The 17,720-nt window shown below is 36.5% G+C and overlaps 2 protein-coding genes across 3 annotated transcripts; one reads left to right on the top strand and one right to left on the bottom strand.

The window, feature by feature from the left end:
• Nucleotides 1-1,219: 1,219 nt before the first annotated feature.
• mtfr1l (mitochondrial fission regulator 1-like) lies at nt 1,220-6,114 on the bottom strand. Its single transcript, XM_016463672.1, has 8 exons — nt 5,891-6,114; nt 5,372-5,501; nt 5,169-5,276; nt 4,407-4,516; nt 4,031-4,242; nt 3,516-3,876; nt 2,418-2,563; nt 1,220-2,282 (listed from the first exon to the last, which is right to left on the bottom strand). The coding sequence occupies exons 2-7, from the start codon at nt 5,384-5,386 to the stop codon at nt 2,452-2,454; spliced, it is 918 nt and encodes a 305-aa protein (XP_016319158.1). The 5' UTR covers nt 5,387-5,501; nt 5,891-6,114; the 3' UTR covers nt 1,220-2,282; nt 2,418-2,451.
• A 233-nt stretch (nt 6,115-6,347) lies between these two features.
• Nucleotides 6,348-17,712, top strand: LOC107670866 (oxidation resistance protein 1-like). Of its 2 annotated transcripts, none has more exons than XM_016463649.1 (15): nt 6,348-6,624; nt 7,324-7,547; nt 7,633-7,796; nt 9,195-9,262; nt 10,393-10,545; nt 10,714-10,845; nt 10,948-11,129; nt 11,404-11,732; nt 11,838-11,985; nt 12,135-12,303; nt 15,333-15,443; nt 15,570-15,722; nt 15,910-16,005; nt 16,124-16,197; nt 16,303-17,712. In XM_016463649.1, the coding sequence occupies exons 2-15, from the start codon at nt 7,486-7,488 to the stop codon at nt 16,436-16,438; spliced, it is 1,977 nt and encodes a 658-aa protein (XP_016319135.1). In that variant the 5' UTR covers nt 6,348-6,624; nt 7,324-7,485; the 3' UTR covers nt 16,439-17,712. The 2 variants fall into 2 exon arrangements, with proteins under 2 accessions (XP_016319135.1, XP_016319134.1); XM_016463648.1 differs by having other exon boundaries at nt 10,378-10,545.
• Nucleotides 17,713-17,720: the final 8 nt, after the last annotated feature.

Below are 17,720 nucleotides of genomic sequence, written 5' to 3'. Positions count from 1 at the left end.
TAGAATGTCACAGACAGAGCATCCTGTTTTAGTGTGTGCTGGCAGCGTTTTCAGCTGTGCAGTGTAATAATGAGAACTGATGGCAAGAGCTTTTTAATAAATCTACCTGGAACATTAGCTGACTAGATAACAGGGGTCTTTCTAGATGTTTTTGAAAGTAGTCTCTTATGCTCAAGTATGCATTTGTTTGATCGAAAATACAGTATGAACACTCACATTATGAAAACGATTATATTTTTAAATATGTATTCTATTTCAGTATATTTTAATGTTATTTTAAAATACTCCAGTAATTTTTTACTCCTGTCTTCAGTGTCACATGATCCTTCAAAGTCCTAAAAGAAATCGGAAATACTGATTTGTATTCAATCAACGTTTAAAACAGTTGAGAACAGCTGTTCTGCTTAATATTTTTGTGTAAACTGTTATAAACTTTAACCTTGATTCTTTAATTCATAGAAAGTACCTAAGAACACAATTTATTTGAAATCTTTCGTTACATTATACCTCTTTATACTGTAACTTTTAATACATTTAATGCATATTTGCTGAATACAAGTATTGAACGGTTGTATAAATGTCTTACTGTAGAGAATGTCGTCCCCATGTGGCTGATGATCGTCATTGGACAAAATACATGATTTTTAATGCTTTTAAACCATTTATTTCCTCTTACGCATAAACAGAAGTCAATAGAATTCCCTTATTTGACAAAAAGCAAACACACAAGTACACAAGTTTCTGTCTCCTAAAAAAAACATGGCACTGCAAGACTGACCTGAATCAAAGCAAACTTGCAGTGTTTACTATGGATAAAACTATAAAAGAAGCCCAGGAATCAGAATGAAAGAGCAGCACACACACATTTGACCCGTTACTGACAGGTACAGGAACATATGTTAGTATGTTCAGTGCATGATATATTACAGCTGATATTACAGCTCTATTCACCCATTAGCATTAATGGTAACAAACTCGTTTATGAATGTAACTCTGATATAAAGACATTTGTACTGTAAACTAGCAAAAATAATTTTAGGTAGTCATAGCTTTTAATGATGTTATGAAGGTAACTATAAAAGCATTTCACTGCACTGAGTTTGAGAAGAAATGTTTTGGATTAAAAACACCAAACATCTCGTCTAATGCAACATGTCAGACAGATGGAAACAGGCTGCAGGCATGTCTAAACAAGAATGTGAAACAAATAAAAAACACATTTTGGGTTTGATTCCCACTTTAGTGAGCGATCGTGGCACAAAAGCAGCGTATGCATTAAAATAGCTTCTTGTTACACTTTGCGAAAGGAAAAAAAGCATCCTTCATCATCATATAAAACATGAGGCATCCTCAAAACTTGCTTATAGTCACACCCAACACCACATCACACATGCTACTCAGATTTTTCAGAAACATTTACAACCTGCCGGACACAAGCAAAAACCAAAAATATTTAATTTCCCATGTACTTCCTGAACATAAACCACACACACATTATGAATTCAAACTTATGTTGCACTATTTGCTGAACCACATCAGTCTTCTAGCACAATATACACTTCAAAAGTCTGTAGGGTAGAAGGGAACATCACAGAGCGCTAATTACAAGTGAATGCAATCCAAAGTCTTCAGCGCACATGCACACGCACAAAAACCCTTTAAATAGAAGAACGTCTTTTTGTTTAGTCTCTAAATAGAGGCAAACGCATGTCAGTATTGTAACATCAGATCACGCATCAAAACGGCTTCAAGTATTACAGGGTTTGTATGAGGGAACGTGTAAGGCAAGAGAAACACTTCTACAGCTCCAAACTATACATCTACAAGACGATAAACTGGAACTGGGCTCCTCCAGGACTCTTCTGTGGTTTCATGGCTTGAATAATATAGTGTGAAACTGCACGCTTGTTGAAGGATCTGAGGATATTACTGTCTTATTGAAATTAACAAAACGATGATGATGAAACAGGAAGTAGTGCTTGGATTTCACAAAATCTATGATGGAACAACAAAGGCTCAGTGATCACTGATCAAGGCTATGCTTATGGACCCTTATGTGCAAACACACACACACACACACAAACATTACAAACTTGGCTGCTCAGTGTAAGTTGGAGTGTGTGTGTGTGTGTATGTGTGGGCTGACGAGAACTGCTTCTTTTCCTTCCAGACGTGTCACAACAGCACAGCATTGTGGGAGTGCTGAGGAACACAGAAGATGTCCATTGAGTTTATTCAGAGGCTTTATGGGGTTTTCACTGCAACGGTCCACAGGCATGGGCCTATTGACCCAGTAGGAAAAAAAGATAAGACTCGAGTACATAAAAATTCACAGCCATGTTTTATTCTCTTGGTTTTGTATCTCAATCTCCAACTTTAAACCAAAGAGAAAAGCATTCCATGCAGTTTAGCCTTACATGGAGAGTCTGCTGCGAGGGTTTGGATGAATGATTATTTCCTCACACTGATGTCATCATCCTTCAGAATGAATTTCTTCCTCAATGCTTCAGATATAAGAGAGGCAGAATCTTCCTCCCTCAGTGAGGAGCACCCACGGTTATATCTAAATAAAATACACAAAAACGCAGTAACATTATTTACTAGATTTATTAATAACAACAACAATAACAAGTATTAATATGCAATGACTATACATTAAAATAATTATTAGTATTATTATATCAAATGTAATGCATGCAATAACATTAGTTACTATATTAATAATACCAATCAATCATTAATAAAAAAAAATAATAGGCATTAATACACCATTATCATTATTAACACCATGATTTATACTACTACTACTAACAATAGATATTAATATACTATTAATGCCATAATACATATTAAGTCCATAGAAATTATATTAATAGTATATCAATATATCTTGTTATGAAATCACTCAACACAATAACATAATTTACTATATTAATAAATAAATAAAGATAATAAATAATAACAAACTAATAGATAATATATCATCACTATTCATTTCTAATAATTATTATTACCATAAATGTAACACTCAAAACCATGGTAACATTATTTACTGTATTCATTATTAATAATATAAACCAATCAAAAATAACAGGCATTAACACGCCATTATCATTAATTTATAAAAATAACAAAATAAAAAATATTAATATACAATGAATATGATAATTGACTTATATTTATAATAGCAACAGTTATTATTACTATCATTATTAATTATTATACATGTCAACAATAATAATACTATTAGTACATCAATGTATCTGATCATTATTAATCACAAAAAAATATAACATTATTTACTATATTAATAAGAATATTAATAATAATAATATAATATAGGGTCTATTAATATACCATTACTATTCACTTAATTAGTAGTAGTAGTTGTAGTAAATGTAATATTAATAAAACGTCCCCTCTCATATATGCTATACAACGAATAGGCTTTTACAGAAGAATGAACTTCTGAAAAAAAAAAAATTCTAAACGACAGCACAGAAACCTGCACTCACCTATCCTTGCTCATCTTCATGCGGTTCATATCTTTCAGGATGTCCATGACATCAGCGAAGCTTGTTGATTTTGAAAGAGACACAGTATCCTCCTCTGGCTCTCGGAAGTCCATAGTAGGGCGATCGAGATCAAAAGTTGCAGATGCAGTCATGGAAACTGGTGGCATAGGGTCAGGCACTAGCTCGGACACCTCCTCCTCCTCCTCCTCCTCCTCTTCTTCCTCCTCCTCCTCTGTGACATCACTGATGACAAAGGAGGCTGTGGGGGCCGGCTGGTAAGCAGCTGTCTCAAAATGAGCCATGGAGAAGCCCACACTAGTGTCGTCAGGGGACAGCAGGTCAGGGGTTATGGGATTCGAATCTGAAACAGTTCAAACTTTTTATGAGGGACTGCAAGACAAAACATTTACAAGCAAATACAAGTCTTAATTTTGAGCCTGAAGGCAAATTCCAAATTAATACTAACTTGTTTTTTAAATGATAGATAATAAATGAGCTTTAGTCAACTACTCAACCTGATTCTGCAGCGACAATCTTGGCGATTTGGGCTCGGAGTCGACTCAGCTCATCTTGTAAAGCTGTAGTGCGGTTTAAAGCGGTTACACCTGGTTTCCTCAGACCCTCGACTCGCCTGCCTTCTCGTCTGAAGTTTGGCACAGACGAGTTCCTGTGCATAACCAGCAGCGGCGTTGGCCTCCACTCATGCCTCAGGGGACGTGTGTCACTCCTGACAAATAGCAGGACAGCATTGGTTTAAAATTAATTAATTTTCATCTGAGGATCCAACACTTTTCAATTCTGCTCTATATCTTACATAAGACCATTTTTTTTTTAAACTGTCAAATATAAATTCAGAGGAAAATAATTGCACCAGCACAACAGACCACTTACCTGACTCTGGCATATGTCTCCTCCTCATCATCTGCAATCCAGGCAATATCTGCCAATGTAGGCACCAAAGGACCGTCCATAAAACGCATTGGCGGAAGCCCTGGGAGTTCCTGGAGAGCACATAAAGGCTATTCTTGACCAATTTCTTTTTTTTTTTTTTTTTATTTTTTTTTTTTTTATATAAGCATGTACTGCAGTTGTGTCATCAGTCACTTTAAAAGCTTAAGCTCTTTAAAGTCGGATGCATTCTGTTTGCACATCAATGTTTTTTATGGTTCATCACAAAAAAAAAACAAAAAAAACAACGTAGCCATGTGGACTTACTAGACTGTTGCATTTTAAAGTGAGAAAATGCAAACACTACTACATGGCCAAAAGTATGTGGACACCCCCTTAAACAGGTTTAACAGGCTATTTTGGCCACACCTATCTAGCAGGTGCATAAAATCAAAACCTTCTTAGGCAGTGCCTGCGTCCAAAATTACAACGTGTACTGCATTTGATGAAGGCTATTTTTGACCAATTTTTTTTTTTTTTTTTTTTTGCTATAGAGAGTTTTGTCAGTCTGAGTTGCTCAAAACTTAGCGTTATGTTTCATTAAAAAAAAAAATTGCACTTTTAATGTACATGGTCAAGAAAGACCACAAACAGCCAATGTGTTTTGGAAAAGCTTATGAGAACTAATTTACAACATTAACTGTCTGACTGCAGTGCATGAAAGTATATGTGTGATTATATGAAAAAAAAAATGTATTTCCATACCTGGAAACAAGCCCTGGGACAGGGTTTAAGAGGCAGTGTCGAGCCGATTCGTCTCACCACACTACGAGTTGATCCATGTGGTTTATTCTGCCAAATAGGGATTACCTCCTGAAGAGCAAGCAAACAAAAATAAATATTCTAAAATATACATTAACATCGACAAAACATGACTAAAATGGCTCTTTACATGTTTATCTACTTACAGCTTCTGTTTCCATTTTGCTGAGAATGAAGAGAGAAAGCACCGACGCCTTGGATTGTATAGTAGTGTTTTGATTATTATTACTATTATAGGACACTGAACATGTTCATCTGGGATGAGAGTTCCTTTGCCTTGAAAAAAGAAAAATATAAAAAATATTCTCTTTCATGTGCAAAACCACCGTGAATGCTGGTCAAGAAATCATGTACAGCATAAAAGACTACAGTTAATGATGTTTTTGCAGCTGCTGCATACTGAGTGCACTCTTTATGGTACAGTATATATAAGAATAAACAAGAAAATGGGCAATTAAATGAACAGACGATTATGGTGCATATGGTAAAAAAAAAATCAACAGTGCAAACTGGGAACATGAATACAATAAAACCTATAAAGTAAACAAGGTAAATAAACCAAAGGCGTTCTGTGACCCTCATTCCTTCTTTTAGCATATTAGCTAACAAACGACCTTATAATGTGCAGCTTTTAATTATGCATTTAGAAGAAATATAAGACATACCGTTTGTGGTCAGATTATATCAGTTTGTTTGTTTTTTTTGCACTAGTGCAGATTACTCTGGTTTACTGTGTGTTGTGAATCGTCCGGGTTCCCGTTCTCCTTGTTCCGTTAGCTAATTAGCTGTTAGCTCAGTCAGCACGCCCCCGGCTGATTTGCAACTAGTGCATGAGTCGGAAGTGCGTGTGGTAACATCGTCCTGTGATTGGTTCGAATTCTGCATTTATTACCTCACAGTCCAATGGTCTTTGCCGGAGTATTTAAATGCAAAATAAAAGTCAACTTGCACATAAAGTTAAAATACACCGCTTTAAAACGAATGTGTTTATATAAATAAAAATAGATTTAAGATTTTATGCTTTTACATTTTTAAGACTGTTTAAGTCTGGTTTATGTATTTATTCTTTTTTATATAAATATATAAAAATATAATAAAATAAAATAAAAGTCACCCTGCAGATAAAGTTGATATACTTGCTTAGCCATACTACACTGAAACACATGTAGATATATACATTTAAATATATATAGAGAGAGCTTTTTAGTCGGTGCATTTTACAACGACATTTCGATTATAATTGGGAATTTAAGAGAAAGTTCGAGTTTAATCGTGCGGTCCTGTTCTGTTGTCTTATGGCTGGTGATAGATTCACTGCAGCGGCATCAAAACACATGACAGAGCATCATGCGGAGCGTCCCAATCAGCTGGTCGTTATATGGGATCATTAAAGACCGAGGTAAGACAAATACATATATTTAATGATATTTTAGATCTTTAGAACTCAAGTTTAGTGACAAGTTTAAAGGAACACATAAACGCTAGCCCAATAAGTGGTCCATCATTAGGATTACTGCTGAAGAATTTTAATCAGGACGGATAACAATGATCTATCAAGGATTCAGTAAAGTGACAGTAGTGAGTGACATCGGACATTAAAGTGTTTATTATTAATGTATATATCTGTTAATGTGGCTGCTAGACACAGAAGTGCGACATTGTGATGCAGCTCGGGCCTGCAGCAGCACACTAGACAATATCAACAATCCACATCTTGTGCTATTTTTGGGCCTGATTATTGCTTCTGCATTAAATGACTGAAGCTGCTTTAAGCATCTGTTTTTAGAATCTTGTATTTCTTGGATGAACCACATAATTACTGGACCTGGTATTTGCTGAAATATTGGGCTCAAGTAGGCCAATTTGCATAAATATACCTTCCTGTGCCTTTTGATAGACTGTGTGTATTTTCTGAATATTTAATGTCTGTATATGGATATAAAGAGAAAATGTCTTTCAGTCAACATGGCATGGCATGTTTTTGACCCTTTACCAAATTGCAGATGCATATATATCAACTAAATATTAAAATAGTACATCAAATAAATAAGGTGAAATAAACCAAATATTCATTTTCCTTCTCCCTCTCATATTGCAGGTTTTCTGTAGAGTGAAGAGAATGCTGATGAGGATGGTGAGAAGGAGGAGGAAGATTTCCAGATGCCGACACAGCAGTGGGCAATCGTTCCATCACTGATTCTTGCACTGGAAGGGTAAACATTTTCGACTGGCCATTTTTCAATCTCAGCAGTCAAACCTCATGGACCACAGAGCTCAGAGAGACAAGAGCAGGGCCAGCTACTTTGGAAATGTCAAGAACAGGTAAGGTTTGACTTCGTCTAAAGGAATAGATGAAAAAAGAAATCATCAATGTTTAGATCAAACCCGTGTCATTATTTTTCGTTAGATTGGGATCAAAGCTGCCGGCTGGAATTTCGCAGCCTCCAGGCTTCATTACTGCTCAGTGTTCCATTGGCACTCGGGGTGCACTGGGGAAGAATGTTGGGCAGGAGTGTGTCAAAGGACATCACCAAATCCGGAACCCCAAACTGAGACAGTACTATCTAAAGGGTATGTGAATTACCATTTACAATGATTGACAATTAACTGATTTGTAAGGCACCTAATCATACACTTATACTTTAATAGTGTTGCCTTTTTTGATTATGGCAAACAGAGTTAGGATTAAGGAGTAAGGATTTGCACTACTGTTCAAAGTTTTGGGGTCAGTAAGATTTGTTTTTAAAGGGGTCATATGATGTTGCTAAAAAGAACATTATTTTGTGTATTTGGTGTAATGAAATGTTTATACGGTTTAAGTTTCAAAAAACACATTATTTTCCACATACTGTACATTATTGTATCTCCTCTATGCCCCGCCTTTCTGAAACGCATCGATTTTTACAAAGCTGAAGCGGATATCGTCCTCTTTTGGAAGGCCAAACAAAGTAGTTTCGCTTTCACAACGAAACACACAGCATCTCCACGACATGGCGGCGGCAGCAACAATACTACAGCAAGAATAAAAGTTACGCCTTCTTTCTTTATGTGAACATTTGGGCGGCGTTATGCAAATCTTCCCACATCGTGACGTAGACATGTGGGGGCGTGTTAGAATGAGCCGTTTTAGGTAGGTGTGGTTGACTCTTAACTTTTATAAAGAATATCTCTTTGGATTTGAGACTTTAGTCTTTGCAACTTTACAGATCTTGTAACACTTCGAAGAGAAAGGAAAAATTTAAATCGCATCATATGACCCCTTTAAAGAAATTAACACTTTTATTCAGAACCGTTGGATTAACTGATCAAAAGTGACAGTAAAGACATTTATAAGGTTACAAAATATTTCCATTTAATAAAAACATTATATTCAGTGAATCCTGAAAAAATGTATCACAGATTCCACAAAAATATTAAGCAACAAAAAAAATTCTTCATTGATAATAATTAGAAATATTTCTTGAGCACCAGATCATCATATTAGCCTCATGTAACACTGAAGATGTGAGTAATGGCTGCTGAAAATTCAGCTTTGCCATGACAGGAATAAATTACAGTTTAAAATATATTAAAATGCAAATCAAAATTCACAATATTACTCTTCTTACTGTATTTTTGATCACATAAATGCAGCCTTAGTGACCATAAGACCATTTACTTAAAAAACATTTTTAAAATATCTTAAATGACCCTAAACATTAAAATGGCAATGTACATTAAAGCCAGCTTGCAGTTTTATCACACACAGTAAAAATCCCAACTTATATTATTTAAATTATTATCAGTATTGTGAATAACATGCGTAGATTCAACTGTTACTGTCACACACAGGTTTAAAATTAGTTACTCCTTGCTAAATATTCTCTGTGTGTCTTTAGTTTAAACAGCTCAAGAAACAAACTGAGAAACAAACACATCTGCTTTCACTCTAGTTGATGCAGCTTGTGTTTTTGCATTTTATCTTCATAGAGGCTGCTTTTCCTGCTAAAGATCCAACAACGAAGACTTTGGAGTCATGCAGGAACAATGAACATGGAGTGAGTAAAGTTTTTAAGCTTATTCACACACTGCATCGCCTTCATAGTCCTGTTGATAAATGATAGATGTCTCCATAAATATAACAGCCAACATTGTCATACATTACTGTCATCTACTGATAACTTTAGAACAAAGGTTACTGAAACACCCCACGCTGTCTAGTCAAGCTGTGAAATAACTCTAGTGAAACTGTCTGAATGGATATTTCAAGGAGAACATGGAAACATTACGACAAAAATATTGGGAGAATATCGACTGCAAAGAATTTGGTAACTAATATTTCATTAATTAAAATGAATTAATAAACCCAGAACAATAAACTCGGCTAAATCTGATGACCCAGCAAAATCTCTTCTCTTCTCTTCTCTTCTCTTCTCTTCTCTTCTCTTCTCTTCTCTTCTCTTCTCTTCTCTTGATGTCCATTTAGTTTCTTATGTGCGAGAATGAAATGAGATGAAATATTGTTTGAATAGCATTCCACAGAGACACAGTGTTTGAAAATATACAGTTTATTGTGTCTATGGTTATTGAAGCTCCACCAGATGAGATGTGTTGCAACACTCCTCAATTTAAGATTCTCAATTTAACTTTTTTGCCATTTGGAAACAAACTGCCTTGTATTATGCTATGAAGAATGCTGGGTTTAAACAGTTTCAAGTCTAGAAATCATTGTCAAAGTGCTGAAAGTTGTGCTGTAGGTTTAAAGTTAAACATTTAAAGTTAAAGTTAAAACTATGCAAATCATTAGGTACCAGTATAAGAACAACAGACGTTTGTGTGAGTTTGTGATTTGCATGTTATCAACAATATTTTGCATGCCTGGAGACAGTTGTCCGTAGCAAAGCAACAGCGACTGAAAAATGTGAGTTTGGATGATCAGATATTATTACACTGTGCGCAGAGTTCATTGATTTGTGACAGGAACTGTCAGCATCCTATGATCCCATTTTAATTAATTCTGCAGCTGTGTGATTGGCTCATAGTTTCTGGCTGCTGTGACTCTGTCCAGTCATCTGATGTCACAGGGCTATGAATAAGGAAATGAGGGGGTGTACAGCAGTGTGGAAGGAAGGGAAGTGAATCTGTTGTCAGTGTGACTATGTCTTTCCTTATGAACCACCTCAAACAGTTACACAAGAACAAGGCCTCAACTTCTACGGAGACGGCTTCTGACCTGTGTTCTAGACATGAGCACAGCCTCAATCCTGCACTCGACATTGGTGTTGTGGGAACTGAGACTCTTGTGTCTCCTTCCACAGATGCAGAATATGACAAGCTGACGGTAAGAGCGTAAAAGTGTTAATGCATGAGGGTGTAACTATAGTGAACAGCGTGGTAAATCTCAGTATAGCTGGTCTGTAGACATTTTAAGCTCTTTGTGATGCCATTGTGTAGTGGTTCACAATGACTTTTTTTGCTGCTTTGTGTGATGTTTATTAATCTCTCTTAGGATGTGGAGGCGGTTCCTTTACCTGATGGAAATGTATGCCTATTGGCTCTCCCATCTGAATGCTCTCAGGGGGAGGGGCCAGCTGGTTTGTCTTGCCTCAAACTATTCTCTCGTTACATCACAGACAGAAAGGTGAGAATGTTGTGTTTATGTTATGCTGTTCTGTATTCCCAGTACATTTCTTAAAATACAGCATACTCAACTTCTAACTCTCCATTCTGTTTGTCTCACTAGGGTGTGGTCTCTGGAATATTACTGGTGGCGTCCAATAAGATCTTCTTTGACCCTCAGAAGTCTCATCCACTTGTTCAGGAGAATGGCTGTGAAGAATATGTATTCTCCTGCTCTGTGGATGATCTTACCTCAGTGTCCTTCTACACGGACATCTCTCACATTCACTTCAACAAGACATACAGGTGCTTCCTGCTTTACTGCTTGGATGCGGTTTCCAAAATTAAATATTTGGCTTACTGCCTTTTTTTTTTTCTCATACTTTACATACTTGAGATTTACTTTTATTAGATTAATTCATACTTTTTAACATTTTATCACACACACACAGATATATTTTATATATCACCCCCCAGGCTACATTTTAAAATTCCACACCTTGATTGTTTTTTGCCTTCCCTTCACTGCACAAGCACATTGATCATCACTCCGTTATTTTTCAAAACCTTTTTTTTCCAGATGTAACAGTTGTAAGCCATCAAAGAGCAAAAAAGAGCACAAGAAAACCCATCAGTCAGCATTACAGGCCGTTCTTGCTCCCAAGTCCTCTGTTTCACATGATCCGACAGCAACTCCGGCTGCAAATCCTGAGGAAGAGGATGGGGAAGGTGGAGAGGCAGGGGACATGGCCGAAACTGAGAGACAGCTGACTTTGGAGTCCGGGGGAATGCTAACAGCGGCTGCTACTTTCTGTTGTGGAGCACCAGACAGCATTCAGAGAGGAAACAAAGAATACGAACACACAGACAAAACAGAACAGCAATCATATTTGGAAAGACAATTGTTAGGTAATCATCAAGAACTTTGACATTTAACTTGTACTAAGTACAAATAAAAACAAGAATGATCTCTTTTTATCACTTAATATAGTTATAGCTCTTTTTACTCATCAGGTACTTGTGCTGCTACATCTAGTAGTGGTGTAAACGGATCTCTGATGTTTGTGAGAATTCGACAGAAGCTTCAGCATGCAAAGAAAAAGGCTTTCTCTAAGCCTAAAACCCCCTCCAGAGATGCCTGGTTCACCATGCAGCAGGAAAGGTACTTAAGCCTTACCTAGACTACACAGGCTGCCTGGTGAAATGAACAGCAGGAAAGGGCAGAAATGTGGTAATAATGTCATAAAGCACAAGCTGCTTCAGCTCACTTTCTTGTTTCTTCTTTTTTCTGTCTGATATTTTGTGCTGTAGGTCAGACGAGCTTTACGCTTACCTGAGCCAGCATCGGCCAGACCTGTGCATTCTGGAGGGAGGAGAAGAGGACCAAGCAGATGAAGAGGATTTTGTGCTTCTGGATGAGGAGGAGCAGGAGGAAGAGGAGGGGTCTCCACGAGAAGGCCAGGCTGGGGAGGACTGGGAGGTCAGTAATTTACTAAATGTATGGATTGAACAAACAACTCATACTTTGCACTTTGCAAATTTGCAAATGATGTGTAAACGTTGTAATTCACTTGTTGAGCTCTTGAGGTAATTGCTCAACCATGTTCGTGGACCTGTAGTGTTGCTTCTATGACAGTGAAGTCACAAAAAACAGGAATAAAATTACATTTAAAAATACAAAGCCCTTTTTTTACATTTTAATATTTAATAATATTACTTTGTTTGCTGTATTTTTTATTAAAATAAATGCAGGAATAAGGATTAAACATTCAATGTTCATCTGTAAAATCACAGTTTTGAAATGTTTGTCTTCTCAGCTCACTTGTATTTATTAGCAACTTAGTGTTGGTTTGGTGGCTCTTCTTGTACACTGAACAGCTCTGTTTGTTCACACAGACTCTGTAGACTCGAAAATTCCGTACTCGTTTTTGGTTGTAAATTTAGATTAAAGGTGCAGTCTAGTCATATCAATCTTTTAAAGAAAAAGCAGTTTTATACTACAGCGCCAACAGGCGTGAATGTCAAGCACTGCAGCACTGCAAGTGCCAACATTTGCGTCCGTGCGCAGCAGTGACGTCAGCGCAATACCGCGCGCGTTCATACATCTCAAAATTTCGCAAATTAATTAAAATGAATAACTTCGAAAGAATATTAGCGGAGCAAGTGCGTCGGCACAAGCACCTCTATGATCCGAATATGCGCGATCATAGTGACCTTCAGTTGATTCAGAAAGCGTGGAACGATGTCGCTGCCGCTACGGGGAAAGACGAGGCAGAATGCCGTAAAGTGTGGAAGAACTTAAGAGACAAGTTTGTGAGGATCAAGAAGAGGGTCCACGCAAGAAGCAGTGATCCAAGTCCATACAAGATCATAGCAGAACTGGGATGGTTAACCCAATTTGTTAAACATCGGGAAAAAGGCTCAAATGTGAAGGTAAGAAACAAAAAGTCTGTTTTTGGATGGTAGCATCCTAGCTAGCTGGTCTGTTGCTCTGTCTCGTATTGATTAAAAAAGTGTAACTTACCATTTTGTTTTCTACATATTTTTGATATCCTTGCATGATTGTTGCTATGAGGTTGCCAATAAAATATTTTTTTTTAAATACGTGCCGTGTTCAAACAGACAAAAGCATAACAGAAGAGACTCTTCATGAACCTCATTCATGGAAACTGGAAATCCGTTTTAGTTTACTCCTCATTTCTTTAACGTTATTCATTGATGTTGCATCGTTTAATGCACACATTTTAAGTCATGCTGTTTACTGACATTTCAAGTTAAGTCCTGCCCTACTTTTATTATCTTTCAATAATCTTTCAATAGGATGTAGGTCGCAATATGAAAGAAATTATCTTTAAAGTGTTTTTGCAACTTGTGCCTTTTATACCTGAATGTAATTACTGTTTTTTTTTTGTTGTTGTTTGTTTGTTTGTTTGTTTTTATCAAGGATATATGTAAAGTGGTCTCCATTGAGGAACTGCTGAAGTCAAACAGCTTCCCAGTCTCAGGAACATCAGAGACTGTGACTTCCGGAAGCCCTCTCTCTCTGTCCCTCAGGCCATCATCATCGCCTCTTCCACCCACCCCATCCACTCCCCTTCTACCCTGTCCATCACCCAAATGCAGCCCCTCGCCTTGTTCAATTTCAGCCTTCCCTGTCCCAAGCATCTCACCCTGTTCCAATGCATCACCATCTTCTACCGACTTAATGCCTAAGAGAAAGTCTACCACTGAAGACGCCTTGCTGAAGATACTGGAGCAGCTGGACTGGGAGAGGGAGAGGGCCATGCAGCAGGACAGTGAGGATTTCAGATTCGTTGCTGTTATTGCAGACATGTTGGCAAAAATTGATCCTCAGGTGAAGTCTGAGGTTAAGTTCAAGATCTATCAAATACTGTATGAGGCTGGGCAAAAAAAAACACACGTAACAGATCACTGTAGCACTGACAATTGTTTATAGGAAATAATATTTTCATAAATGTTTATTTAGCAAATATACGTATACTTTTTTGTGTATTTATGCAAATATGTAAATAAGAATTTTTAAGGATATTTGGTGTTTTATTTGTACATTTAAACAAGTATTTGTGTAGTACATTTTATTGCATAATGAATAAAATCTTTGAAATTGAACTGGAGTTTATTTTTTATTTAATACACAAGTTCTTATAAAGCTTTTTATTCTGTTTAAATATACTATTTTTTTTACTATTTAGTCGAAAATGTAAAGACACAAAATGAACCCACAGGTCAAAGAATATTTGAATATGTAGATTTAAATTTGTGTAATTTGGTGTAAACCTATCCCACAAACATAAGAAAAAAAAGCAGACAATCCGCTCAGCAGTATGAATCCACAGTAGTTAATAAAATTGCATTCATTCTTGGGTTCAAAGTCTAATACCACAGGATTATTAAGACAGCATAATGGAAATTTATTGAATGTGCTTTTAAGCATCAGCTGTTGTTTATTTTACACATGGCAGTGTTGAAAGTGTGTATAAAGGTCATCTTTATAAGAGCAGCACATTTTTGTTCAGGATCAGCAAGATTTTTTTAAAGATCAAATTACAGTAAAATATTTGTGAAGTATTACAGTTTAAAATGAATGTTTCTATAAATGTAATTTATTCCCAAAGCTGAATTTTCAGCAGCCATGACTCCAGGGTCACATGATCCTTCAGAAATCATTCTAATATGCTGATTTGGTGCTCAAGAAGAATTTCTTATCGAATATTAATGTTTATCGTTGAATGTAAATATTGATACTTTTTTTCAGGTATCTTTGATGAACATAAAATTTAAAAGAACAATATTTGAAATGCATGTCATTATGTCATTATCTGTCTTTATTATCACTTTGTTATTGATCAATTTAATGCATAATTACTGAATAAAAGTATTCATGTCTTTCAATAAATAAATAAAAAAGAACAAAACTTACTGACCCCAGACTATAAAACAGTAATGTATGAGTTGGTGAGTCATCATACACATGTTGTTCCTGTACAGATGGTGTCAGTGGAGGAGAGTGCGCCGAAAGTTTCTGTCTCTACTGAACCAGAAGGTTTGAGTCACATTCTGAACCAGAGTGTCATCCTGGACGCCCAACAAGTTAGAGAGGTCAGTACGCACTAACATACATGAACATTAATGCGTAGCCAAATTCATGCAGCGTTGCAAAGTAAAGACTTGACCTGATTCTGGAGGCCCAGTGTGTTTAATCGGTAGTAAAATGTTTTCTCTCAGATCTCAAAAGAGCTGCCTCCTCGTACAATCGGACACACGTGGCAGCTGTCCTACAGCACAGACAAACACGGGGCCAGTCTCAAGACTCTTTACAGGAAACTCTGCACCACCGACTCGCCTGTGCTGATTCTCATCAAGGATCACAACCAGCAGGTCGTACATTTTTTATACAGCTCTAATCAGAATGGACATCTAAAGGTCAATGATCACTTCATGTGATGTTAATTCCCCCCAATTAATTGAAATATTGCTTCCACTTGTAATTTTGACCTAAGTCAAATGTTTTACTTTTGTAAATCTGTTTTGGTTTGTTATTGAGTGGTTTTTTACTACTACTCAGGTTTTTGGGAGCTTCCTCTCACATCCGCTGCATCCTAGTGAAGCATTTTATGGCACTGGAGAGACCTTCCTGTTCCTGTCTCATCCACGCTTTAAGGTAAATTCCAATAAAGACACATTTGAGCATATTTATTGTCATTGAGGGAAACCAATAGACAGGTTTACAATGACAATATCTTTTAAACACCTTCAACTTTACATTTGTTTCCTTTAAGTGTTTCCGTTGGACTGGAGAAAACTCGTTTTTTATCAAAGGAGATTTGGACTCTTTTGCCATTGGAGGAGGAAGGTACATATTAGTACTCTTGTTAATGTGCAAATCTGAATGCAGAGCTGCATACTACTTATTCTAAATTTTAGACTTATAAACCGAATTTGTTTCTTTTCATCCCAGTGGTCACTTTGGTTTGTGGGTGGATGAGAGGTTGTTCTTGGGCAGAAGCAGCCCCTGTTTCACCTTTAATAACTGCAGCCTGTCTGAGACCAGCGACTTCACAATTCTGGAGATGGAAGCCTGGACATTCGGCTGACACAACAAGCATTGAAAATAATCTAAAACATCATGATTTAGTGGAAATATGGCCATTAACAGATAAACTAATTCTCCACCGTTTACTGACACCTGTAAATCAAAGGAAAGAGACGCTGCAAACTGTGAACGCTGAATAATCTGCCTGAAGGGAATGAAAGCTCACCTAACATCTTTACCATCATGATGAAAAAAAATCAGTTTCGTCCTGTGATTAAGATGCATTTGGGTCCAGTTCATTATTTGAATGTGTGCACTTCATCGTAGGAGAAATAATGTCTTTAGGTGAATTCTGGGACAGAATGGAGGACTCTGTCCAAATAACATTATCTGAGCGGTACATGTTTGTACTGGTGAGGTTGATCGTGGCTCCTACATTGTTACTGCAGCTCTAGTTACAGCTTGAATATTATTGTGATGAACTTTTTTATCTGTGTTCATTTAGGATTCAACAAAAATAAGCAACGCTCTGACTAAATAGCACTGATTAAAGCCACATCCGCTGTTAGTAAGCACAGCATCAGCTATAAACACTGGTTTAGGCATTAGTTTAAACCCACAGCTGTACTTTTACACATGGAAAAGGTTTCTCATCACTCAAGCCAAAACAAAACCAAGACTGAAATGACTTTGGGTTGAATACCACGCACATAAACATCACACAAACCCCAGGGTTGCATGTTTCAAGTCTTGAGAGGCTTTTGGTCTAACAAACCTTTCTTAGACATCCACAAAAAGTCCTAGCCTGCAACCTTCTTTCTGTAAATAACTCTTACAATGGTAATAATATCAGTTCACCAAGTTATCTGTGCAAAAAATTATTCTAAAAATGTCAAAAATTATAGTCCGACAAAACAATGCAATATTTATACATGTGAAAATGCAGTCACTCGATACTGAAAGTGTTCATTAACTCATTACCTAATAAAACATCAGATTAACAATGTTTTATTTATATTCAAAAAAAATCATTGTATTTATTTGACGCCAGTAGAGAATTGCATTTACACAAAACTGCAGTTTAGAGATGGTATTTCATGCTCTACCATTCTAAAGTTTGGGGTCAGTACAAAATTTTTATTTTTATTCAGCAAGGACACATTAAATTGATCATAAGTGACAGTAAAGACATTTATAACATTACAAAAGATTTCTATTGAACATTCCAGTCATCTATTTCACCCTTATAAAATGTATCAGTGTCTACAAAAGAATATTAAGCAGCACACCTATTTTCAACACTGATAAGGACGTTTTTTGAGCAGCAAATCAGCATATTAGAA

This window comes from Sinocyclocheilus anshuiensis, unplaced genomic scaffold (genome assembly GCF_001515605.1).
Source record: "Sinocyclocheilus anshuiensis isolate Anshui unplaced genomic scaffold, SAMN03320099.WGS_v1.1 scaffold784, whole genome shotgun sequence".
In the NCBI taxonomy this organism is placed as follows: Eukaryota; Metazoa; Chordata; class Actinopteri; order Cypriniformes; family Cyprinidae; genus Sinocyclocheilus; species Sinocyclocheilus anshuiensis.
The sequence above is the reverse complement of the archived record's forward strand: the minus strand, read 5'-3'. Positions and strand labels throughout refer to the sequence as shown.

Excerpts from the sequence above, each read along its gene's own strand:
- mtfr1l (XM_016463672.1), bottom strand. Across the intron at positions 4,517-5,168 it reads GTCCCAGGGCTTGTTTCCAG|GAACTCCCAGGGCTTCCGCC; the intron begins GTATGGAAATAC and ends TGTGCTCTCCAG. Across the intron at positions 3,877-4,030 it reads GATTGTCGCTGCAGAATCAG|ATTCGAATCCCATAACCCCT; the intron begins GTTGAGTAGTTG and ends GAACTGTTTCAG.
- LOC107670866 (XM_016463648.1), top strand. The coding sequence starts at position 7,486 with ATGGACCACAGAGCTCAGAGAGACAAGAGCAGGGCCAGCTACTTTGGA. Across the intron at positions 11,733-11,837 it reads TTTGGAAAGACAATTGTTAG|GTACTTGTGCTGCTACATCT; the intron begins GTAATCATCAAG and ends TTTACTCATCAG. Across the intron at positions 16,006-16,123 it reads TGTCTCATCCACGCTTTAAG|TGTTTCCGTTGGACTGGAGA; the intron begins GTAAATTCCAAT and ends GTTTCCTTTAAG.